This window comes from Pholcus phalangioides, unplaced genomic scaffold (assembly GCF_987345545.1).
Source record: "Pholcus phalangioides strain wild (caught in Gottingen) unplaced genomic scaffold, Ppha-v1.0 ptg000010l_1, whole genome shotgun sequence".
In the NCBI taxonomy this organism is placed as follows: domain Eukaryota; kingdom Metazoa; phylum Arthropoda; class Arachnida; order Araneae; family Pholcidae; genus Pholcus; species Pholcus phalangioides.
Genome location: NW_028301603.1, coordinates 15,060,317 through 15,086,860, shown reverse-complemented (window position 1 = coordinate 15,086,860; position 26,544 = coordinate 15,060,317). Strand labels below are relative to the sequence as shown.

General features: G+C 35.4%; 1 protein-coding gene across 1 annotated transcript in view; it reads right to left on the bottom strand.

Moving 5' to 3' along the window:
- Positions 1 to 18,847, bottom strand: part of LOC149080982 (uncharacterized) — a 35,258-nt gene extending 16,411 nt beyond the window's left edge. The window contains exons 1-13 of the mRNA XM_089237704.1: positions 18,424 to 18,847; positions 17,152 to 17,249; positions 13,876 to 13,989; positions 13,134 to 13,213; positions 11,738 to 11,828; positions 10,218 to 10,372; positions 9,992 to 10,088; positions 9,609 to 9,687; positions 8,394 to 8,470; positions 6,269 to 6,307; positions 3,921 to 4,082; positions 2,329 to 2,913; positions 729 to 1,010 (exon numbers count right to left, since the gene is read on the bottom strand). Of these exons, the coding sequence (XP_089093830.1) occupies positions 729 to 1,010; positions 2,329 to 2,913; positions 3,921 to 4,082; positions 6,269 to 6,307; positions 8,394 to 8,470; positions 9,609 to 9,687; positions 9,992 to 10,088; positions 10,218 to 10,372; positions 11,738 to 11,828; positions 13,134 to 13,213; positions 13,876 to 13,989; positions 17,152 to 17,249; positions 18,424 to 18,522 (1,958 nt within the window). The 5' untranslated portion in view covers positions 18,523 to 18,847. The remainder of the gene's footprint in view (positions 1 to 728; positions 1,011 to 2,328; positions 2,914 to 3,920; positions 4,083 to 6,268; positions 6,308 to 8,393; positions 8,471 to 9,608; positions 9,688 to 9,991; positions 10,089 to 10,217; positions 10,373 to 11,737; positions 11,829 to 13,133; positions 13,214 to 13,875; positions 13,990 to 17,151; positions 17,250 to 18,423) is intronic.
- Between the last annotated feature and the right edge of the window lie 7,697 nt (positions 18,848 to 26,544).

Sequence of the window (26,544 nt, the reverse complement as noted above, 5' to 3'; positions counted from 1 at the left end):
CCTTAGAGATTGTGTGCAGTGAGCGTTTTTCTCTTTCCTAAATTCATCTTTGCATCACCCACTGTTAAAACCTTTGTACGACTAGCGACATCATCCTTGGATAAGTTGTCATATGGTGGCAGCATCAGAAAATTGTGAACTTTGGTCTGAATTAGGTACAATCGTCCATGTACGGTGCACACAAGCTCTAAGGAAAGATATTCGTTACCTTTGCAGTCTAGTGCCCTCACCCAGCAAGTGAGAGGACATGGATTCGATTCCCGCAAGGGCAGTTGAAGTTTCTCTTTCCTACATTCATGTCTGCGTCAGCCAGCTTTTAAAAACCTTCGTATGGATAGTGTAGAGTGACATTATCCTTAGGAAAATGTGGTTTAATAACTAGGATAAGAAAACAGCTTGTGGGAAAAGTTTGAGAATTTTTTTCACTGAAGTAATCTTCTAATAGGTATGGTTTTGGGTTTGCTGCTCTTGAATATTAAGCAACTTAAATTCAGTAGCACAAGTTTAAGATAGTTATAATAATCAAGATCTTTACAGTTCTGTTTAAATGAAGAACTCATTTTTCAATCACTAATGATGCGTAATGAATGAAATAATCCAAAACACTGGCAAACATCCTACGGGGAATAGAATCTATGTATATTTTTGTTTCAATGCATTCTTGGGAAGCCCATTTAGTTTGAAGGGGGGGAAAATCAGATGAAATGTAAAAGCCATCTAAAACTAACCTGAATGTGGCACCAAAGCCCACATTGAGACCAGAACTAGAATCATCCTTTTTATCACCGTCATTAGTATCATCATCGTCTTCTTCTTCTTCTTCAGATATATCACTGCTGGACCTTGATAAGCTATGTCTGTAATATGACTTTACTGGTGGTGGCGGCAACTGTAGAGGTACTGATTGCGAGCGAGAACGAGATCGAGCTCTCTCCTCCTCGCATTTGATTGTTTTGGGACAAGACTGGGACCTTGACCTCGATCTGGAGGAAACAGAACGGTGGCTGGTTCTAAACAAGAAATTTTTTTAAGCATTATTTAAGAGGGAAAAAAAAGAACAAAACATGATTCTACATATAATTTACATGTTATTTGTTAGTTACTTTTCTGACATGCTTGGGCCTGGTCTGAAAGAATGTTTGAAGCTTGAAGTGTAAAATAATTTCGCAGAATTAACATTTTACAGTCGACGGTAATTTTTACGAATTCGTACAGAACTGATAATTATATAATTCGCAACATTGAGAGTTCCTAAATGTCAATTAAAAAATGTGGGAAACAAAAAATAAGTCACTTTTATTGATGATTTTAAAAAATCACTTATTTTCATTTGTTTCACCGCAACATTTTAGTAAATCTAAGATTCCATAGAATTGATGCAGGTAATGTAAAATCCAGCGTCGACTGTACATAGCATAACCATATATTTCTAAACATATAGCTTGTAAAACTTTTGTGGCTGCCATTCATAAGGCAATTGAAGTTGCTCAGAATGTAGAGTCAACGTAAGCTAGAATTTGTTTTACCACACTTCACTTGATCTAATGTCTACCATCTTCAGGATTAGCAAATTAATGGGAAGAGCTCATATTTATGTGTTGCACTGGTTTACATTAGTGCTCACTAGTGATTGAATAGTTTCTTCAGTGTTACTTGATTGATTTATAGACATTCAATTGGTTTCTTTATTCATCTGTGATTTGGCTGATTTTGCCAGTGCAATGTGATTATGTATAATGGGTCTCTGGGTTCGCTAGAAACATTGTTTTTAACATCATACCGCCCCTAGCACTAACCTGGAAACCAATAGTACATCAAGCACCCAATCATGTAATACCTGTGAAATCAACGAATCACAGATGAACCAAGAAACAAATTCTATATTCATAAACTAATTCATAACATCTAACCAATTAAATGACAATGAAGAACCACCTAATCACAAATAAGCACTGTAAACCAGCACAATGTGTGAATTATGGGCGCTATCCTCAACCTCACTAATTCTGAAAATGTTTGATGCTAGATTGAGTGAAAATTTTTACAAAAACCTTAACTTTAACATCAGCCCTGCATCCCGCAAAACATTGTTTTTTCTCTGGATATGTTTAAAAAAATTCATTATCACCGAAAGCAATTATGGCACAAGACAACAACAAAAAAGAAATTACCATTCAATTCTAAGCACACTAATTTTGTGTAAGAGTTTCATGCACAAGACCAAAAAATAAATATTACAAACTTTTGCAGTTACATATTTAAACCAATAAAACATGTTTTCTGCAGGGGCTAAATGACAGAAAAATTAAAAAGTAATGAACAACATACTTTGTTTCAGTTTGGGAAACATCAGATTTAGTTTTGCTTATTGACCTATTAGATGACTTGGTTCTTTCTTTAGATCTGTCAAGCGACTTTGTTATACTCCTGGATCTACGATTCCTTTTTGTTCGTCTCCCTCCACTGCGGGATCTATCCCTAGACCTTGTTCTACTTTTTGACCTACGAGATCTTGTCCGACCACGAGATCTATCGAAAGACTTGCTCCTACTTCTGGACCTTCGAGACCACCTCGTTCGACTTCTGCTTCGACGGGACGAACTGCGTGATTTTTCTGGGGATCTTGTCCTGCTGTTGTTGTGCTTGAGGGATGGCTTGGTTCTCCTGTACGATTTATCTGATGACCGGCCTTTGCTTCTGGATCTTGATCGAGACGAAGACGAATGGTGTCTGGATCTGTACGACTTCTTTCTTCTTTGCCTTGAACTGTCACAGCCCTTCTTTGAAGAGGTTGAAGATTCAGAGCTGGATCTGTGTTTCTGAGACTTGGCAGAGTCCTTAGATTTTTTACTTTCATACTGATCAGGCAACAGTGGACCAATGACAACATCAGGTTGAGTGGCTTTACCAGATCTGCAACATTAATATATCAGAATGATTGATATGAACGATTAGAATTGCTGTGTAATAATAATTAAAATACTTAATTTTATTTCAAAAATAATTTCACATCAGTTTAAAATTTTTTATGGAAGAAAAACAATCCTTTTCAAAAATGCAATGAACACATTTTATGAACTCCAGAATCACATTTTATGAACTCCAGAATCACATTTACTTTCATTTCAAAAGACAGATGATGACGACGTAACTAGAACAAAAGATGTTTTGATCTTTGAAATTTAGAGGACGACTTCTAATTCACATTTGGAGAAACTACAGTAATCAGTAATCTGTGGTGTTGTATAATTCGCATATGCAAATTTTGCTACTTTGAGGAAAAATACAGCATAGTTCACACAGCCACATAAATATAATATGCATTTAAGATTTTATGATTGAGGAATGAAATTTTCAAAGAATGGAAGGGGTTGTTTGGCATGCCTTTGTCGAAACAAATGTCAATTTTCCAACTTAGATTCATAAGACATTAATATATATATATTTTTTTAATTATTTCTATTTTAGCATTTGAAGAAAAAAAATGTAAGATAAAACACAGCAGTATGTAACTCTCACAAAAGAATTCCAGTGTCTTTTTTAAATGACTGTTTTTTCCTTATGAATGCCCAGATTATACTACTTGACTGTACATGCAACTCGTATGCATTCTTCTGAGCAATTTTTAACAAACTGATACATATCAGAATGTGTTGTGTGAGTGTAATGTATATGCATGGCCCTAGCATATCTATGTTGTCAAATTTTGATTTGTTTGTTTTGCTTGTGCTGGCATCTAAGTCCCATATTTTGAAGTGAAAATGATAAATGCTTGAAATTTCATGTTATGTAAGTATCATGTTGACGGCTTTCTTGCTCTAATCAAAAAGACTTCCCCAGATTATACGCAGTGTATATCATTTTATATTAAACTACGAAGTACTGGTGGACTCTGGTTTAATAAACTTAACTATACACACCCAGAATCTTTCTCCTTTTTGTCAGAGCTTGATTTGCTGTTGTTTTGACGAGATCTTTTTGATTCACCATCAGAAACCTCATCACCAAAACTTGTAATAAACATTATTTTCCCAGTATTCGGAGGTGACTTTGAACGAGAACGAGACTTCGATGTCGAAAAACTGTAAAGCAATAACATAATTACTATACTACTCCATTCAAATAAAATCCTCAACTAAAAAAATAGTGCAGATATTAAATATTTATAAGGTATACAGTACACTCCCTCTCAATAATCTGGACATACGTTAATCCCGCCCATCCAGTAATCTAGAGTTTTCTTGCTGGTTCTTTTGTTCTCTTGCTAGGCCACTTTTTTTGGAAAAAACCATATGCAGACAAGATAAAAGCACGAAGACAAACAACAAATGAGAGCAAAAAACAGCATAGCTGTTGTTTGTGTGGCCTCAAGGGAGAATATGCCCTTTACAAAGATCTTATATATGAGGGCTGCTGGCCCCTTGAGAATGTGGAGAAATAGAAAATGCACCACTTGTCTCTGCATGTATTGCTGCATAGAGGGAAAAAAATACTGAGCAATATTCTGTATTGTAATCCCGTCTATCCCATCTATACAGTTCAGTTTTTGCTTTGATTCTCAGTCTTTTTAATTTGTGATAGTGTCCTGTCTACATCAGTTTTTCTCTTGTGTGCGCAATGCCGTTGCAGTCAAAAAGAAAGCATAAAACATTAATGCTCATTCAAAAGAATGAGATTGAAAAGCTTGAGAAAGTTGGTTGGCCACTCCAAGGAATATGCTCCCCTCCCGTACAACCCAAGTTTTTTTACTCCAATGAAACAATACAGTTACCAAGTATAACTACTTTTTTATAATGAAAAAAAAAATAAATGCACAGATTCATTATGCAAACTCATTTCAGTAAATTTATAAAATATATACAATCTAAATTCATATTTAAAGTTCAGTTCATTTTTGGCTGTATATATATTTTTTCACACGAAAAATATCTTAGTTACTTTAAAAGTCTTTTAAAGTAGCCAAAATTTCTCATTCTTACATTTTATAGCTTTGGGCTTAGAGATGTAAAATGCTTGGGAATAATCCTTAGACAATATTCTGATCGAGGAGAATATTTGAGAATATTTTCTGGAGAAGGACTACTATTATAAATAACGTAAGAGTAATTATTTATTATACAGAAGACAACTGAATGCCATTGGGTAGCATCAGAATCACCAAACCTAGAATATGCATATGCAATAAATACAAAATCATTTTTCCATCCAGACAGAAGTTTTTAATGACTACTATACTTGTTGAACCCTCAAACTAAGCAAATGAAAAATTAAATCAAATGGTCCACATACACACCCCCCCCCCTCCAAATTACCTTAAAAATGATACAATTTCTGCTTCAGCAGAATCATTAATTGCATTCTCCAACATTTGTAATATTTGGCAAAATATAAATAGTTTCCTGCTCAATTAAAATCAATTACACAAATTTTGTCGATAGGATTTGGTAAAAAAGTAGGACAAAAACTAGAAAGTAGGACAAAAGTAGGACATTTTACCAAAAAGTAATAAAAGTAGGACGAGTGGGAGCCCTGCATGTCCATACCATTCCTCCTGATATGCTAAGAGCTGCTTTTGATAAAGCAGTAATGTGATTTAACTTGCATTCAGAAAATAATGGATGCCACATTGAACATGCTTCGTAGGATGTTTTAATAACGATTAAAAACATTTTAAACCGATGTCTTAATGCACTTAACAATATTGCACACAGCGCCATTCCCAACTGGTAGTTTTTGAACTTTTTTTTTAATCCTCTTACCACCTGTAAACTATTACCAAGTTTGATAACATTTTGTCCGGTTTTTTTTTTATGGCCATTTCAAAGTGGAACTTAAATTATAAAGACCCTGTACATTAAAGAAAACAACAGTTTTTTATCTTCTTAGAATGAAGGTGAGATTTTATATATATATATATAAAACAATAACTCCCTCTGTCAATCAATTTTAACTCTATTTTCAGCTTTGAACATATTCTCTGAAAATTTATCAAATTCTTAATAGCAAAAACTTTGAAACCTCTCACTATGACAGAGAATATTCTCAAACTAAAAGTTGTCATTATGAGGCGATTATGCCAAAACTTTTGTTTTAAATGTTCCCGACAATAAAAACTATATTTCATAATTTAAACCAAATTAATAAAAAAAATTAATTATTTAAAAGAAAGGAATATTCTCGATTATTTTCCGATTTTTTTATTCAGGAGAATATTCTCACCTTTCACTCTGATATATTTTGGAATTTATTACTTAAAAGTGCTACTCACCGCATTGGGGTGTATGATGGACTTTCTCGAGCAGCATAGCTACATGGAGGGGAAAAAACTCATTTTCAATCATAATTATCAAAAATGGTGTATTAAGTTTTAGAGGGAACAAAAAGAATTAGATCAGGAAAAAATATATATCAAGCACCTCTTTTGCAAAGTAGAATTCTTATTGAAATTTTGGACTGATGAGTATTAGGAAAAAAATTTTTTTATAGGGCATATTCTAAATGAAAAATAATTGACTTGAAAATTAATAACACAAAATGGTTGAAAGATGTATCTGATTGTAGATGACAACAAATCCATTAAACAAATTCATTATTTTCTCACAGGAAAATAATGAAGCAACATTATTTTTGGCTTGTTTTCTTCATGTCGTAAATCTCTGAAATTGCAATTATATACCTTTCACTCATACTGTTCTGTGTCTAGATGAATAGTCCATGAACTTAATCACAGCAACTGCTAATAGTATTGATTTACTTATAGTTATACAAAAACAAAGGCCACAATAGGTAAACTATCCAAAAAGGGTGGATGGGAAAAAACATTCCCATAAAAAAAATGGATATCAAATATATACTGTATATTTAAAAAACTTCAGTAATCTCCCCCCCCCCAAAAAAACTATTTTCATGGGGAAAAAAACTAAATAGTCGAACCTCGCTATAGTGAACCCAGGATACAGTGAACTTTTTCAGTGGTCCCAACTGAACACCTATTAAACTAATGTTATTTTAAAAAACGCTTATAGTGAACTGCTGAAAAAATGGTCAGCTTAATTAGTGAACCGAACCCCTTCCACAGATTTTTTTCCCAATTTTTCAAAGGTTAGATTACACATATTAGGACCCTGAAATACAGCATTCCTTGACTTCCGTGTCAAATCCCACTTTTTCATCTTCCCCGCCATATCCAGGAATCCACTGGTCTACTACAAGACCCCACTCTCTTCAAACCACCCCTTGAAAATCGGAACAATAGTGGAACAGACCTAGAGGCATCTGATGTTTCCCCCCCCCCTTCTATCTCCTGCTGCTGTCTTCATATCCCTATGATTGCTGTAGACTAAATAGACATTTTGCTATCTCAGAAGTATCTTTAAAAAAAAAATTGGTAAAAATGGTTAATTCCGTAAAGAGGAAAGCATTTTTCAATTGATAAAATAAAAATAAATGTATTGAAGATGGAGCCAATCAATCGGCAATATGCAAGGAATTTCCCTTATTGAAATCTACAAGTTTCCAACATTTGGAAAAATAGCAGCATGAAAAAACCTGGATGGAGCTTAGAGCCATAACTATGATTTTCGCTGCCACACAACTTAAAAATATTCAATAATTATATAACAATGTTTTTTGTTCCCACCTAAAACTATGTGTGCTGCCTCTTAAATTTTGCCCCCCCCCCCCCACTTTAGTTCTGGCCATGAGCAAAGAAGCTACATTGGTCTCTGAAGTGGAAGCAGCTGCAAACATTCTGAATACTTTTTCCTCTAAAAAAAACTTTGAACTCTTTCCTAATCGTTGATAAGAAAATTGATGAGCTTTACTTAAAACCGAAATTTATTCAATCAAAAATAAATTTCCCATAGGATGTAAAACTAAAATATTACAAAATTTTTCTTTCTAATATTTGATTGTCTATTTAAGTGATTAATATTTTATTAGTAAATTGAGTGTTATCGCAGGGAATGTTTCCAATGAAACCACCATGAAATGCTAAGAAATATTAATGTTTCAACAAATTTGGATATAGTGAACTTTTTATTGGGTCCGCAGACAGTTCACTATAAGGTTTGACTCTAGTATTAAAAATATATAGTACATTACCCGTAGGAAATAATGGTTGTCTTCAATCTAAGTATAGATAGGTTCTCAATTTATCCCGATATGAATAATGTATTTTTTTAAAATGAATCATTCATCCTCATTTTATTACTATCATTACATCATAAGTTATTACTGACAACAGAATTAATAGCATACTTTAATTTAAGTCACAGAATGAAAAATAAAATGAGACCAATTCGTCTTTATCACTGTTTAAAATATTTTTTATGAAGAAGGGGAAGAAAAACACTTCATTTTGTTTGATAGAAATTATTTTTTATATAGCTTACCTTGGAGGGCTTGTAATTTTTCGACCAGCTAACTTTTTTTCTCTTATAGCTCTTCGTTCTCTTCTTGATTTCCTGCCCTACTCAGAACAGACACAAATAACATCAATAACTTTATTATGATATACGTAAAATTCAAACAAAAAATCTTCATAATGGAGTGCCAGTGGGTTTTCTAACTGAATATAGTTTGTGTGAAAAAACAAGAACAGAATATTATCTTCCAGACATGTATTCATAAAAAAATTACATTAACAGAGTGATGAGTTCAATGTATACTTCTTTTAGGTTCAACATTGAAACTACCATGGTATTTCACAATTTGGGGATTGTATTTCACACACTGCCTACACAAGGGACTTTTAATGTAAAAAAACAAATAAAAGGTTCCCAGAAAAATCTGTTCAATCATTTCCCTGACCAAAACTTAGGAAGAAACAAACATTCAAAATCTTAACCTTCCAAATTTAAAATTTGTTTATTTCCCTTCACAGAACTTTTGCCAAATGTTTTACATTTTCCCTGACTTTTCAGGTGGTCGCTGGGAACCCTGAAATGTATTCAGAAATGGTATCTTATTCGAAAATGGTATTCTGATGTCATATGAAGGTACAGTAAACTCTATAATTTGGCCATGCGCTAATCCTGCTCACCCAGTAACCTAGTGTTTTTAGACTAGCTTTCTTTGAGCATAGAAGAAAATATTCCATTGCATGTAGAGAAGTCTATATTATTTAAATGGGATTTCATCAACAACCTTCCAGTAATCCAGTTGTCTGGGTAATCCAGTGCAATGATTAATTTTTACCAATCCGACATATGCCGAATTAGTGAGAGAGTATTGTATATCTTATGCAACTTTGATACGTCAGTAGTTGCATAAATGATATAAGAAATAAGATTATGAAAATTACAAATAATTGAAGAATATGTAAGGGAAGGAAAAAATACAACCAGAAGAAAACAAAGGTGAAAAACAATTGGTTTTTTTTCTACAAAATGTGTAACACGCAAGAATGATGTGCATGGAAATATAATAAGTGGAAAAATTTGTATACATTTAAACATGTACAAAAAAGTCAAGGTTAGCATTACTAATTAGGCATTAAAAGAATAGATTACACTTTTACTGAAATGCAAAACAATATACAAATTTTAATTTGTAAGAAACTCAACATATTAAAAGTAAAAAGAAGCAAAGAAAGTGGGAACACTCACAGAAAACATAGCTTTCTCCTCTTCAATTTCCTTTGCAAGTCTCAGTTGCTCTGCCTCTTCTTTGTCTTGCATCAAATATCTGTGGAAATATTATTTCCTTGGCTAATTACTATTGAAATTGTACAAAGCCAAGAACTTCTTTCTTCTTTAGATCAAAACACGTGAAGTGTAACAATAAAAAAAAAGGAAATATAACATCCTCACAAATACTCAGAAAGAACAGCTTACAGTAACGATGAATACTGAGCTCGGTCACACCAGTCATTTGTGACTGAATAATCTTACGATTGCTACACAGTGAGGCTCGACCATACACAGTGGAATTTTTTTTAAGGGCATTGGATTACCAGATTTCAAGAGATACACAGGAGAAGGTATCTTACGTTATAAAGTCATCATCTACCATCCCATACTTCAGCGACTGTTGATTCATTTCAGCACACTGAGCTGGTGTCAGCTCACCGACATCAACAGTGACATCTACAGAAAGAAAAACCATTCCATTAAGCATAGAAACCTTTTCAACTGTGTTTATTTGCACTTAAAATCAACCTGAAATCATAAAACTGTCGCATGCAAAGAAACTCGACATTAGCAAAGCATACATACCCAAATCGATATCACTTAGATCCTCTTTATCGTCGTCATCATCCTCTTCTTCCTCTTCATCAGCTTCACCACCACCTCCAAAGATGTCAGAAGATCCAGGTAAGGGGGTACTGTCTTCATACACATAGGCTATGGCAGCTTTCTTTTCTGCTAACCTGTTGAAATGGAAAATCAGTTCAATAATAGAGAAAATTTACTATGGTCTTTGTACTAGTTATTATACTTGGGGGGGGGGGACCCAAAAAACTTTGTCCCTCTTTTCTTATGCAAGGAAGACAAATATGCAAATTTCAAGAACTTGGAAAAAGATGTTTGAATATTTACTCTACCCATGTTGTGGAAGTTGGTTTTATAAAATGTGTTTCAATAGGGGAAAAACATTTGCATTCCTAGCAAAACTTAGATAGCAAAGTAACAGATTCAACCAGCTGATAAACCCATAAGTGAAAATTCACACATTTATGTCTCTGGCATGGGGGGAGGGGGACAATATGTACTCAATACAATGATACTCTGCGGATTAGGAAAAAAATATTGTTGCAAAAGGATTATAGTAATCAAAGGCAAAATTATCATCATGCTGCTCAAAATTTATGCAGTAGTTGACATCTTTTCTGAATCAGCATTTTCAGTTCCACCAGAAAATGCACCAAAAGTATACTTATTTGTCTCAAAAATTTTATAATTGACTACTTGATTAATAACATTCATTAAAAAGTTAAAGGAGGGTTTTCCGTGTTAGACTTCTATGTACAACACAGAAAGTAGTACATGCGGATTTTACCGATTCGTTGGGGGTTCCGCGGGGGGGGGGGGGGTAGCAGTAGTAGGTAGGGCCTCCAAAAAATGGCTCGGTGATCCATGTTCTTAAGTCAGCCACCTCGTTGGGCAATTTGCCTGTTGTGGCATTGTATTTGTATATAAAGAGTTAGTAATACTGTCAACTTCATTACCATTCTTGGCAGAAATTACCAGTCCGAGAGAAACTAGTCTTCAAAAGAAGTGGAGAATTAGGTATTTTTTTGCAATCACTAAAAATTCTGAAAAGGATTTTTTGAAGTTTAGAAGATAAAAGTTGAAGTTCAGGAGCATCTCAGAAAATCTGAAGGCATTCATATATATCATGATGAAAATGGATGACTTTCTTTTTTTGAAGATGCAAATCCCACTAATATCAAATTTTTTCACAAATGACTGATGATTTTGAGATATCAAAAGACTATTAACCTCCTTCAGTAGAATGCCTTGAAATCTTCCGGGCCTTTTCTTAGTTTTGGAGGAAAAAAAAAAACCTACTGCTGAAAGGGTTTAATTGAAAAAAAAAGTTATTAATTTCTTAATACTATTTAACATTATCATTAAAGATTATATATATAATTTCTCTGTAACAAATTTTCTGATTGATCAAAGTGACTGACTTCGTAATGAGAAGACCTGACCGTTCTTGCTTTGACCAACTAAAGTGAATAACAAACTATAAAAGGTAAAGGATGAGATAGCCAAATAAGAGACCAACAAACTTTTTTTTCTCTTCTTCAGTGAAGTTCGGCTTTAAAACAGGCCCAAATCTTTCCTCAAGGAAAATTTGATGCAGAAACTTATCTTCATTAACTGAAAATGGAAAAAATCATTAACATAGGAAATGAAGGACAGAAGATTCAAATTTAATGAATATCAACAATTGTATACGATTAAATCATCAGGAGCCATAGCATATCATCAAATGAACACATTTCTCAAGATGCTCACACCAAAAAAAAAAACACTGCCTTCTCATATAAATGTTGTGGGGCAAACATGACCAAATCACATCCAAGATCACTGACTGGCTAAAGCTGTTTTTCTATTTTTTGTCGAAAACTGTCACAACATTTGACAAGGTCAAATTACATTATGAAGATGTCTGAGAAGGATAAAGTTCTAGTCAAATTCTCAGATATGTTATAAGATAAACCTATGTAAATAAAACCTATTGTGTGTGTGTGTGTGTGTGTGTGTTCTATATACAAATCTACAATTTCATATCTTTAATCACCAAATTTTACATATATATGAAACGGGACCCAGACTTGATGATAGGCTACTTTAAAAGTTCATCAGAGCTCGGCAAGTGCTCAAAATAGGCAAAAAGCTGTCAGGCAACAATGGTTCCCGAATCTCAACAAGTACTTTTTGAATGTTTACTTTGGTTACCATGATTCTCTACCAATATGTGTTTCGAACATGCATATGCCTTTACAACAGTTTGCCACTTCTTTAATGCTGCCAAGTATATGTATAATATTTCTTTATAATGGTTTGTCACTTTTCAATCCTCCCAGTAATTAAAGAAAACCTATTATAGCTAGTAGGGTAAAAAGTGTGATACTCATGAAAACACTAGCTACTGAAATATTTAAAACATATTTAAAGCATTAGATAGTTATTGAAATGTAAGATAAAGATATTTCTGAAAAATTGATCATGAAAAACCTGTTAATCATAACTTCTGCAACAGCAGTTTAAGTGACATTGAGAATCCACTTGATTCACACCTTTCTGAAATTTTCTTGAACCAATGGAAAGCTGTTGTGCAGGACCACACATCACCAACTTTTTGAATAATTTTCTGTTCCTGTAGCAATTTTGAATGATTCACGGCTAAGAGCATTCATTCGGTTGAAGGTGAACAAAACCTTTCTAGCAGATTTCTGCTCAGGTGTGAGGGTACCATGTCTGAATTTATTTGATGACAGGACAGCAAATTAATTCAAGTAAAAAAATCAATCTCATTCTTTATTTAATAAAGAATCAGCCCTGGTGATACTAATTGTCCTTCAGAAATGCAATAGCATATTATAATATCAGCATTAGCAACATTTAAAATTGAAACTAAAAATTTTATTCCGAAGAATACTTCCAAAAAGAAAAACTTACTGCAAAGGAAATCATTTTGCACCAACGTCCTGTATCGCTCATAACAGACCTTCCTGTCATCAAGAAGCTCCTCTCCTGATCTGATTTTGATAAGAGAAAAATTTTAAAAAATAAAGTTTCTTGTGACCAATACATGTCTCTTTGATTGCAATGCTGGCATTCCATGCATTTATTAACTATTATAATTATTAACCATTAAATAACTTAAAAAATTTAGTGAAATGAGAAAACACTGTCTACTAGTCTCTAAAGCCTATTAGCCACATCAATATGAAAACAAGTTTCATACAAGGTGCTGTAAATTAGTTTTAGAAAATATAATTTTCCCATCCAAGACAGTTTCCTCACTTCTTAGCCTTTTGGCTAAGATTCAAGTGTAGGACAGTTTCCAAGCCAAACTTTATTATTTCGAAACTAAAGGGAGCAGCAAAAATTATTACACCTCAACAAAAAAGTCTCGCATTAACACTAATAATTTAATACATATATAATGTAAAAAAGTAACTGAACCTCGATAAACCAAGAAAAGGAAGGGGGAAGGCCTCAGTAGGTAGAGGCTCATTTCTTTGAGGTTCTACTGTACTGAAAGAAACACTGAAGCAAACGGATCGTGATTTTAAAAAATAGTCATATATAATGAACGAAATTTGAAAATAACTGAATTTATATAAAATTTTGATTTACAGTCAAAAGAATCAGATTGCATAATCTCGGGTATGAAAGTATGGATAAAAACTATTACTTCTGAGATTCTGATGATGATGATGATGAGGGATTGTATTCTGGTATAATGTCCAAATGAGCTCGAACATCAAATCTGTCAATCAAATTATTTGGATTTCCTTGCCAAGGCATCCTGAAAAAAAATTGTTACAAAATCATTTTACAGTGAAATGCTGCTACAATGACACTAGATACAACGATAAATCCCTCTACACACAACTTTCAAATTTTCTTAGGAACTGCCTAGAGATGTGACGTGAGAATATTTTCCTGTATGTCAAAATTGGAGATTAATCGAGAATATTCCTTTTCTTTTAAATAATGAAAATTTCTCACTAATTTTGTTTATATTATAAATTTAATTCAGTTTTCATTGCCTGAAATATTTTGATTTTTTTTGGCATAATCACCTCATAATGACAAATTTTAGTTCGAGAATATTCATGGTAAGAGGTGTCAAAAGTTTTTGTTATGAAGATTTTGGAAACCTTTAAAGATTAAAAAATTTCTTTTAAAATTAGATAAATTTTCAGAAATAAGTTCATAACAAAACATAACCAAAGGTGATTGATAAAGAGAGCCACTTTTACGACAAAATTCCACGAAACACTGGTTATATTTTGAGATTATGACTATTTTTTTAAAGAAAATTCAACTCTGCCTCCACAGGGACTTGAACCCCGGTCTCTCATTGGCCAAACAAACGCTCTGTCCCTAAGCTAAGGGGAAAAAAATAGAATTTTCCTTCCTTGCAGCATATATATACGTGTGTTGAATCAGTGACTTCTTAACTCATGGGCTCACTCTGGGACCTCACAATAATGAGAACCTGTTCAAATTTTCAAAAACTTGCCAGGTAGGGCCTCAGAAAAATCACTTGGTCCGGGCCCCCCCCCCCACGATGGTCTTAAGATGACCCCGTACTAATGGCTTCATACATGGACGGCGGCAGCAATCAACTAATAACTTGTGAATGACAGGCCACCAGGTGCCAACAATGTAGAGAAATATGTATTCATTATGTAGCCATTCAACATATATATACATATGCTTCAAGAAAGGAAAATTCTATCTGCTTCCATAGCTTAGGGGTAGAGCACTCATCTGACAAATGAGAGACTGGGGTTAGAGTCCTCGTGAAGGCAGAGAGTTGAATTTTCTTCCTATAAAAACGCCATCTCCAAATATAGTCAGTCTTTAGTGAAAGCTTGTATCAGGGTTCAAGCTAGATAAAAAATTCCTTTTGCAAAAAAGTGAAAATGGGGAGAAAAGATTTAGAAAATACTACAATGCTAATGTAATGATTGACGGTTGGATGTCTACTCGTTCCATACCTCCTGTAAGCATTTTTGCAAAAGTGGCTACCACTTCTTTTGCATTTTGTGAAAAATGCGACCATAGCTTAAACTTTGGCTTGTATTAACTAGTGGATAGGGCATCTTCCTCTACATTCTCATGAACACCTTCATTCGAATAAAGATGAAAAATGCATGTAGAGAACTGCGTGTCATTTTTTTTCAATAAGCTCAATGAACATGGACTCAAATTTTTTATCGCTCATATTCCTTAGCAAAGTTATTCAATTCATCTATGTTGTTTTCATGTTCTTGCTTTAAAAAGTTTAATACTGAAAGCTGCCAACTTTAATTTTCCTCTTCTTTCCATTGACAATTCCTCTGTGCTATATGTATGAGGTTCCGACAGCACTCGAAGCAATTTTAGAATGCAACTTCGGTTAAACTCATTCCGATACACCTTCCTTTCCACCACATAACAGCACCGATGTTTTCTGCAAAGTTCTTATAACATTCGTCTTTCCAGAAACCCTTATTTTCAAAAAGAATTCCCTCTCGTGGCATACCTTCTGCAGTTGCCAAATGGGGAATAAATTCTGATCCACGATCACATTTGCTTAACCCTTTATCTACTGATGATGCTTTGAAGTACCAGGTTAGCCATGGTTCATTACGTACAAACATGGCTAACCTGGTTTTTACAAAGCTTCTGATGGTTTAAACCAGTTTTTTATGCTTTTCAAGTCAAAAACCCAACTCTGATTAGGGCCAAGAATCGATTGAAAACTTTTAATCAGCAAATTGATCTCGTTTTTAATCAATTATTATACAACAATTAAATTTTCTAGCTATTTATAACAAGCATGGAGTGTTGATACTACTACTACTACTTAACCGTACATGTGTCTTGTACACATTCCTCTACGGAATTTTTAATGACTTGATACATGTTGGAATGTGCGAGTGTATGTTGTGAACTTAAAGTGAAGTTTGCTTTTAGGGAATTCCTTTTGCATATAGTGCTGCCATCTGCCATAAAATTTTCTAACCGTGAGTGAAGTGTAATGATTAATTACGTTGTGGTAGGCCTGTTGCTTTCTGTGGCGAGACTTTTTAACAGGGAGATTAAAAAGTCTCAAATGTGAGCTAATCACTATGGATGTTGGGAACCCCAGAAAACCAGCTTCAGCTGGCTACATTTTTCATATTTGTACTTTCAGCGATAAACTCAATGATTGCTCTATATAACCTTTGAACCCCCTCCCATTAAAGAGGTTAAATTTTGAAAAACCTCATTCTTAGTTGGTCTTTACGTTATGAAATAAAACCTCTGATCAAATTTCATAAATATAGTGTCAGCCGTTTCAGCTCTGTATTGTTATGTTACCTTTGAACCCCCCTCTTTTATGAAACCCTTTACGGGGGTCACATTCAAAACCCCCTTCTTAGTTAGTCTTTATGTCATGAAACTAAACCTCTGTCCAGATTTCATGAATTTCAGTGGTTTCAGATCGACGTGATTTCTCTACATTATCTTTGAATTCCCTTCTGGCCCCTTTTCGGGATCAAATTTCGAAAAACCTCTTCTTAGTATTTAAATCATGGAATAAAATTTCATGAAATTTCATGAATTCCAGTGGTCTTGGTTTGGCGTGATTTCTGTGATACCTTTGAACACCCCCCCTTACGGGTCACCAGGGCCATCTTAAAAACACCATGGGCCAAGTGATTTTTCTGAGACCCTACCAGACAAATTTGCATGCATACCCCTTGAAAATTTCAACTATATTTTCGTGAGGCCCCTCTTTTCTTACAGCCTGGGTAGGCCCATGCGTTAAGACAGCAGTGGGGGGGGGTTTGAATTGTGAAAACCCCCTCCTTAGGGTGTCTACATCATGAAATCAAACTATTGACAAAACTTTATATTTATAGCTTCAGCAGTTTCGGCTCGACGATGATGAATCAGTCAGTCAGGACATATAAATAATAATTTTCCATACATGGTAGCTGGACTGTCAGCAGCAGCCGCAATCGCTGGGTCCAAGTGAATTTTCGCAGGTCGTCCATGAACTTGCAAAAACTGCGCTGGATCTTGTTTCTGCAATGGTGATTGAGGAAAAAAAAATTATAAATTTACATATAAATAAAATTATAAGTTTACAATAAACAAAGTTATTGTTACACAACTCTACAAGATAAAACCACTGGACCCTCCGCTGGCCATATGACTAGAAAATGTGTAATTGAATTTCCGAAAAAATTCCGAAAATTTCAGATAATTGGATTTCAATCGAATGAAAACCTCAAGAGAACACTCACAGAATAGGTGTAGCACTTATGATTTGGCAATATTTAAATGTGTTGCCAACATAATTTAATATAGGGCTTGATAAATTTTAAAAAATGTAGGCACCAGCAGAACTTCTTGGAAGCCAAGCACATTTTTTTAGGAAAAAGTAGTAAAATTGGTTCTTCCCCCCCCCCCTTTATTTTTGCAGGGCTTTTCACTTTCTGTGTTGGTACACATATTGACATAATTTCCGAAAACTTCCTATTGTCCTCGCTTTCGAATTTAAGCATCACAGATATAAAATTTTAGGCGCCAGTGCTATTTTCTTAGTTGCCAGGGATTTGTCAAGTCCTGATTTTGTAGTATAATGTTTGGCTGTCATAATAACCATTTTTACAAGTGCATTTGCATCTCCCCTGCAATGCATAGGAATCTTTCATATCCTTGGAAAAAGTGCTCTCTCACTTCACATGAGTTTTATGTAACGATAAGCAGTGGACAATTTAACCCTGTAAATCTGTAAAACCTCTACGATTGACCCCGTAGAAATGCAAAGGCGATTAAAATATTGTCTGAGGCTTTCATGGCCACCGTTTGCAAGTCAAATAACCCGGAAACCGTTTGCAAGTCTGCGATTAAAATGTTTTTAAAATTTTGTGGAAGGATCGACAATCCTCAAAAATCAAAGGAGGCGTGCGTCCTTTAAAAGTTGGACGTGACGCTAATCCTCCTAAGTATGCAAGGGACGTGAATCCTTTACAATTCTATAAGGAAAATTTGCTAATTCCCCTAGAAATACATATAGGGAGGTTTATATACGTGCTTGCCCATATTGCACTACAAAAAACCTTTTTTACTCGTTTTTAGCCCGTCATTGCTAACTTTTTTTTTTCGTTCCCCCTCCCCGAATGATCCGTCACGTACCCCTCAAATGTATGCGTATCACTAGTTGGGAACCATCCGTATTAGATGAAAGACTTACGATTCTCTCGTAATAGTCCCTCCTCCGCTCCGCTCTTCTTTTGTAGTCGACCATCATGCCTCTTATTTTCTTCTCATGCTTCCTCGCTTCGTGCCACATCTTGCAAATAAATTCGAAATCAACAAAAAATGCATAAAATTATAAAACAACGATGCGGTCAACCGAACTATTCTATGCATAGATACGGTCTGGGTTCGCCTTTTTTTACTTCCTTCCCTCAAAAGACTAATGACTCGGACTTGCGATTTGAAATTAAACTCAAACCAGATCAAATGCTAGTTTCATTTACTCTGACCGGCATGATTAAATTAATTAATTTACAGCGTATACGCTTCAAATCCATTCTTGCTAATACAACCACTTCCCATAATAACATTTTTCTGTATGCACGACGCACCACATCGTAAAATTAGCCGATCTTCACGACGAGAGCACGCGATAGCCAATCAGAAAGGACTTAATATAAATAAGAGCTAAAAATATTAATAAAAGAATTTTTGTAAATGGCCTTTAGGTTCGTGGAGCCATCTGCCTACGGATTCGGTGTGGTAGTGTTGCCAGATAGTTGAGAATAACTTGAATGAAGTGACATACTTTTACCATATGTTCCACTTGACTAATATTTTTTTGCTTCGATTTTTATTTTTTGATAGCATGAAAAATATCATTAAAAAATGTCCATTTTGATCGGTTTTTTATTTAAAGATGCGAGTTTTACATGAATTTAATTAAACTCAAATTCGATTTCAATAATGAAATCAACCTTACCCATTTTTGTTTCCATCCCATTTGGAAAAACAGTATTCTAGTTTGTTATAGACATGCGAGTGTAGGACTTATTAACGGCCGTATTCACCAACACAGTTTCAATTGCAATCGCAGGTGGAAGGATTGAAGATCGAAACGGATTGGTTAAATTAAGGATTTTAACCAATCCGTGTCGATCACTGATCGTTTAACCTGCGATCGCAGTTGAAACTGTGTTGGTGAATACGGCCGTAAATGATCTCAAAACACTTTTTTTTCCATTCTGACAAAAAAAATGTTCAGGAGCATCATTATAATTTGGAAGAAAAAGTTACGATCACCGTATTAGGAGTCGTTTCTAGTTTAGAGAAGGGATAGCAGCACATATGACATGGATGAGACAGCCAAAGCTCTCTCTCGTATTAAGAGATGGTATGTTTTCGGCCCGAAATATACTGAGAAATTGAATTTTCTGATTTTATGCCGAATGTAATATTTGGAAAAGAAACTGAACTGCCGGGCATGTGTGCTAATCAATACACCAGGCACACTTTTTAATACCTTGTAACACGCGCGTGTTATAAGGAATTAACTACCCGTCATTGCTGGTTGTGGATGACGCTGTATTTGTCTTCAATAATGTTCCATACGTGCTCGATGGGAGAAAGATATGGTGATCTCACAGGGCAAGTCAACATGTCGGCACTCTGTAGAGCACGTTAGGTGACAGCAGTGGTATGAGGACGAGCGTTATCCTGTTGGAAAACACTCCCTTGAATACCACTCATGAATGGCAGCACAATCGGTTCAATCACCAGTCTGACGTACAAATTTACTGTCAAGGTGCTAGGAATAACGACGAGAGTGCTCCTGCTGTCATAGGAAATCGCTCTCCAGACCATGACTCCTGGTGTAGGTCCAGTGTGTCTACGCCGCAGACAGCTTGATTCCATGCGCTCTCACCAGGCCTCTTTCTTACCAACGTACGACCATCACTGGCACCAAGACAGAAACGGCTCTCATCTCAGAACACAAAAGATCCCCACTCCGCCCTCCAATAAGCTCTGATTTGATACCACTGACGTCGCAGATGGCAGTGATTTAGAGTTAGTGGAATGAACGCTACAGGCCGTCTAGCTCGGAGCTGTCCCTCAAGTAATCGATTTGTTACAGTTTGCTGTGTCACTCTGGGGACAACCGAAGCTCTAATTTCTGCTGCAGATGCAGTAGGATACACCACAGCCTGCGGCGAATACGGCGGTCTTCCCTCTCAGTAGTGGTCCGTGTGCGGCTTGACACCCGTTCTTTTTGAGACAGCTTTCCCGTGACGCTGCTGCCAATAATTATGCACAGTGGATACATCCCTGCCAAGTCTTTCCGCAATATCGCGGAAAGAAAACCCACCTTCTCGTAGCCCTACTCGTTCAAACTCAGTAAGTTGATGATACAGCCTTTTTCGTCTCCTTAAAGACATTCTTGACTCAAAAGTAGCTCACAACGTCAAATCCGGACGATAAATAACGTTCTCTCACGAAGTTTACATCGCGCATTTAAAGCAAACGTGAGCTGCATGATCACAGTGGCGCAACTAGCGCCACTCTTATTCGTCTAGTGCGAAATTTGAAAGAGCGTCATCTTTCAGATGTGCAAACACGCCTTCCAAATTTCGTTTATCTAGCACAACTCCTTCTTGGTGTTGGGATTTCATTTTCCTCCAGTGTATTTTACTTTACGCCGATGAGACGGTGCTGCTCACGGATACAAGAAGCAATCTTCAAAGAAAAATAAGTTTAATTTTTGATATATTTAAGCGTTTAAAGTTAACAGTGAATTTTAATAAAACAAAAATCGTGGCTTTCCGAAGAGGAGGTAAGCTATCTTCACACGTCAATTGGTCATGGGAGAACAGAACGATTGGTAAAGTACCGGAATACACCTATCTTGGTGTACCTTTCTCCTCCTCGGGTCTCTTCACAAAAGCTAACAAACACTTCTCGGGAAGGGCTCAGCTAGCAATCAATAATTTAACACTAATTCTCGCAAAGATGAAATGCAATAATTTAAATATGCAGTGAAAGCTTTTTCAATCATTGGTTACATCTGTATTTTTTTATGCGCCCCTCCCCCATATGGAGTATTTTTGATTTAAACAAGCATTGGAAGAATTCAACAAATTTTTTTCAAAAGAGTTTATAACCTGCCTAGAAATGTACCTGGTTACGTCATTAGAGCAGAATTGGAATGTCCGCTTTTGAAAGTAGTAGCAATTCGACTCATAATGAAATTCTGGATGAGATTACTAAAAATGCCCGAAACCAGAATTTCGAGAATCTGCTTGGCTAAACTAAGTAACATGCGTGATACGGTTTCTGATCATTCCCGGAACTGGGTGGAATATTTAAATGTTATGTTGTCTTAATGCGGTTTCCCATTTTTTAATAATTGTAATAATCTCCGGACTATTTCTAGACCTCTTCCCAGTTTACTTAAAGCAGTGACTGATATTGGATTTCAAACTGATGTTTGAAAATTCACAACTCTACTCATTTTCTTCATTTTAAACATTTCCGTTTCTCCATTCTGCCGGCAGAATACCTTTTCCCCAAACTTCCAATTAAAATAATAAGGTTTTTATGAACTTAAGATTAACCATGACATACCGACATCCTACTGCCAGAACCTTGTTTTTCAGAAATAACTCAGAGTGCAATGTTTGTAACAGACATGAGGCCGACAATCTTGTCCATGTAATTTTTTGTTTGCCAATGTACATATCTTTCCACCGGAAACGTATCTCACAGTATATTAATTCCCTAGAATCAAATGAGCAGTCTCTCATACAGACTGCTCATACCCATGGCCATCCCTTGCTGGATATCCATGTTTCTAATCGACTTTTTATTTACGGATTATTTAATTTCTTTCGAGATGTACAATTATTTTTGAATTTGTTGGGAATTTATGAATGACGTTTATTGTGCGATCATTTTTGAGATCTTTTCCTCTTCATCTTGTGGATTGATGTGTGTATTTGATTTCCCCCGAATTTTTATATTTTTGTATTTATAGATGCAAATGTAATTTTTTTTGTTTTTGTACCACCTATTGTAATAGGCCGACAGCTTTTAATACAATTGATAAAATCGAATCTAAATCTAAAATCTAAAGATCTCAGGCTAGAAGCCCTTCTCCAGTATGTGGGGGGGGGGGGCCCTGCTTATATCCCGCTGGATGCCGGGATGATTGCTAGATAAGACCACTATTGTCACAGAACAAGTGGATTGAGATTCTAAAGAAAAGTAAAAAAAAAAATTTGGAGTAGATGATTTTCACTATTTAGAGAATTTTTTTTCTCAAAAAGTTTTGTCTGAGCCAAGTGTGAAAAACAAATCCACCCAAATTTTTTTGTTTTGGAGGGGGGGGGGGCCGAGCTGGCTCTTCAAAAATATTGGGGAGTGGTTGGGTCTATAGGCGGATACAAGTTTACGCCTATGCATATATTAGCATTACATTATTTATAGGACAGCCTATCGATGTAAAAAAGGTTGCCAGAACTTAAAAATGGTATTAATATTTAGTTTATTGGAATTTAAAATAAGCGACATTTGTGATAAGCAATAACTAATAATCAATGTAAATCAACCTAATGCCGAACACTTAATAGCTTCTAGAAAACAATTAATAAACATTGTAACTAATAAGAGCCCCAGGTTATTTATTGATGATAATTTTAATCCACGATTAATGATTGCAATCTTTTGATCCCACCCACATTTATAGTGCTCTATCTATGCAATATTTTGAAGAAAATGTCTTTCAAACGCAAATGCAAGTTATATTTATACCCTATTTCATGGTTGAGTTTCCAATTTTAAACAATCGGTATAATTGTTCACCTATGCTAGTTGCAAAAGTTGTAAAAACAAATGAAACTATACATTGTTCAAACGACAACAGTGGATGATCGCAATGATAGAAAATTGAGTCATGCAAAAGTTTCATGAAAAAAATTCAAAAAAAAAAAAAATTCACTTATTCAAACACCGACTTTTCATTCAAATGATCGATGCATTCTACAATGATCCAGGGCCGAAACTACGAAACTAGAAGGGTGCAACTGCCCCGGGTAACAAAATCATGTTCACTCCCCTCCCCCTTTAAAAAATCCTAGTTACTGTCCTAGTGGATTAATTATATTATATACTTAAAATGTTCAATAAAAAAAGGTGATTGTAGAGATAAGTTATTTTACTTCTGGGTGCCAAATTGTCCCCCTATATTACGGGTTGTCAGCAGGGTAGCCAAAGTGAGTTCAGCCAGAAAATCCCGCCCAGCTTTTCTAGGCAACCCCATTAAAAAACCCACTGGATTTATGCTTGAAAATGAAATTTTTTGCAAAGTTTGTGAATTTTTGTCAAAATTCAAAGCTTTTCGCCCAGCTTTTCTAGGCAACCCCATTAAAAAACCCACTGGATTTATGCTTGAAAATGGAATTTTTTGCAAAGTTTGTGAATTTTTGTCAAAATTCATTAGAGCCTACAAATCCCATTCACATTTAACATTAGCAAAACAACTTTACCTTTTCAGCCTTGCTCTTTTTTAAATAGAAATTAATATTGTTCAGAGAGAAAGAGTGCAGTACTATTGACCGCATAATAATTACACACGTGATTCGTAATACGAAGACGTAATTAAAAATCATCGACTTGGAATGCTCATATCTTATTGAATTGTCATATTTTAAGATTCTTTATAACGTGTCTCATGTGTAGTGTCAATTTTTTTCTGTAAGTTTTGTAAAAATTGTTTGAGAAGTCCACTTGTTACAAACAAAAAACATGTGATGAAAATGAAAATTTTTATTTAAAAAACATTTATATCTTCGTGAATATAGGTGTTTTTTTTTTCACGAAAATGCATACAAATATTGAAAAAAGCATACTCTGTGAAAATTACAAATCATTTGCAGCTTTTTATGATATATAGGGTTGATCAAAAACATTTTTTTCTTCCTTAATTTTTTGTCGGTTCCCTAAAGACACTCGTGACCAAATCTGCACTGAAAAGTGAAAGTTCAAGCATAATGTTTACATTCCCGCAATTACAGACTGATTCGTTCAGTAGTTTTCTAACAATTCGGAAAAAAATGTCTAAATTTCAAAGTTTCTACTGATTTGTGGAGCAATACAGGGTGGATACTATCGATCGCCCATCAATTACACACGTGATTCCTTGTGAAAAACTGACATGAAAAAGTGTTTTCAGTTTTTGATTTGACCAATAATTGAGGAGTTATAACTCTTTAGAAATTTGCTACGCTACTTTATAATTTTGGCCGATTCACTGAACGAACACCAAACGTTAACTTAGCGTTTTTCAAACTGGTAAGGGGCTGTTCAAATATTACGTAAGCAAATTTTCAGCCATTTTTTACCCCCTCCCCTTGTCAGCCAAATTTCGTCATCAGCTCTGCCCCTCTGAATCCTGACGCATGGTGGGATCAGAGACGTACACGGGGGGAGGGGGGAGCATCATTGGGAGACGATCAAAAAATTGCAACCAATTTCTCTTAATTTAAATATTATTTGAAGGCTATGAACTCAAAATTTATCTTTAATAAATTCATTGCGACCTACCCTCTAAGCCATATAATGATAAATCGCATAAACGCCCTTGTCCCGCGGACCAAATATAGCCCTGGGGTTATCTGATGCGGCCTGCCCTTCTCAAACCTAATTTCGTAAAAATGAACTAAGCGGCACATTTACAGATCTCTTAAGTGTCCTGTGGTACAGTTCAAGAGCATTTAAGCGGCCCGTGGCACATTTTCAGATCACTTAAATGACCCGGGACACAGTTCTAGAACACTTAAATGACCCGGGACACAGTTCTAGAACACTTAAGTGATCCGTGACACATTTAGAGATCCTCTGAGTGACATGTGACGTAGTTTTAGAGCACTCAAGCGGCCCGGACACATTTCCAGATCACTTGAATCCGCGAAACATTTACAGATCACTAAAGTGGCTCAGTAAGGCACATCAATAGGGAGGATGTTAATTCAAGTGACCACAAACTATCGAAAGGTTTTTCCTCATTTTTGGTGCATTGAGTAAGATGCCATTAAGAATATTTCATATTTTCATAAATGGTCGTTGATGACGGAAGCATTATCCAACCCCCCCCCCCTCCCTCTTGTCATCAAAAGTCAGTAAATCGGAAATCCCCTCTCCCATCGATGCTGCCGTAATACTTGAATGGCCCGTAACCATGGCATAACCGTAAAAAGAAATCAAGAAAAAGCAAACCAGTTTTTTTCCTTTTGTGTGTGTGTGTACACTTTTTGAATTTTTACGCAATCGTTATACCCAAAAATAAAAATGATTTACTTTTGATGAAATTATGCATTACGTCTATGTTCATTTGATTTGTCTTGTTTAATGTAGATGTAGAACCGCACAGAGCTGTGCCCACACAGCCGCGCAGGTCGCACGTCCAAAGAACCGTCCCTAGTTAACAACACCGATTATGGTTTCTTTTCTGAATTGTTTCCAACTCTGCTTCAACATTACAAGAGGGTGCCAAAATGCTTGCTTGACCAAACCTCTAGTTGTGTCCCCGGGTCTACGATGGTCTTAAGGTGGCCTTGATGTACCAATGGGTAGGGGCAGAAAAGAGAAAGGAATCTTCTGCCCACGCGGGATCCATTTTTGGTGCCCCCGATGACGTTTCTCAGCTCAAAATTTTTTTTTTACCTTCCAATCCTAGAGAGGTGCCCCATATGGTTGCTCAGGTCGCACAGCCTCTGTGGGGGCTGAAAGGCTTCAGCCTAGTTTCTTATAATTTTTGTTTTTTGCCAGTACGTCCTATTGTATCCAGGAAGTAATGAGTCCCGTATATTGGTGATTCTAAACGTTACGCCGTCCGCTAATAGCAGTTTTTTTTTTTTTGCCTTGTAGGCATTTGCAGTGAATTCACAATGGCACTAACAATTTTAAGGGAATTAAAATTAATTTAATACGCTAGAATACTTTAAGACATTCATATAAAAAAATATTGTTGGTGCTGCTATCTTTTTTTCAAAATCAGAAGTGTCTTATGGGTAGGCTAACCATATTTCATCGAGAGAAATACGGGTAATTGGGATTCCAAATACGGGAAAATACGGGACATTGCCAATTATCGCCAAAAATGATGCCAAAACCAAACAAAGTTGCCAAATACTGCTGAAATTACGAAATCACAATGGCGGGAAATGAACCATTACTGCAAATTGCAGTGGATTAAAATGAATTCCACGATAAAAAAAAACACGTTTACCAAGACAAATGTGGGAGATTAATATTCTTATTTATAGTTGTAATTATCATGTAA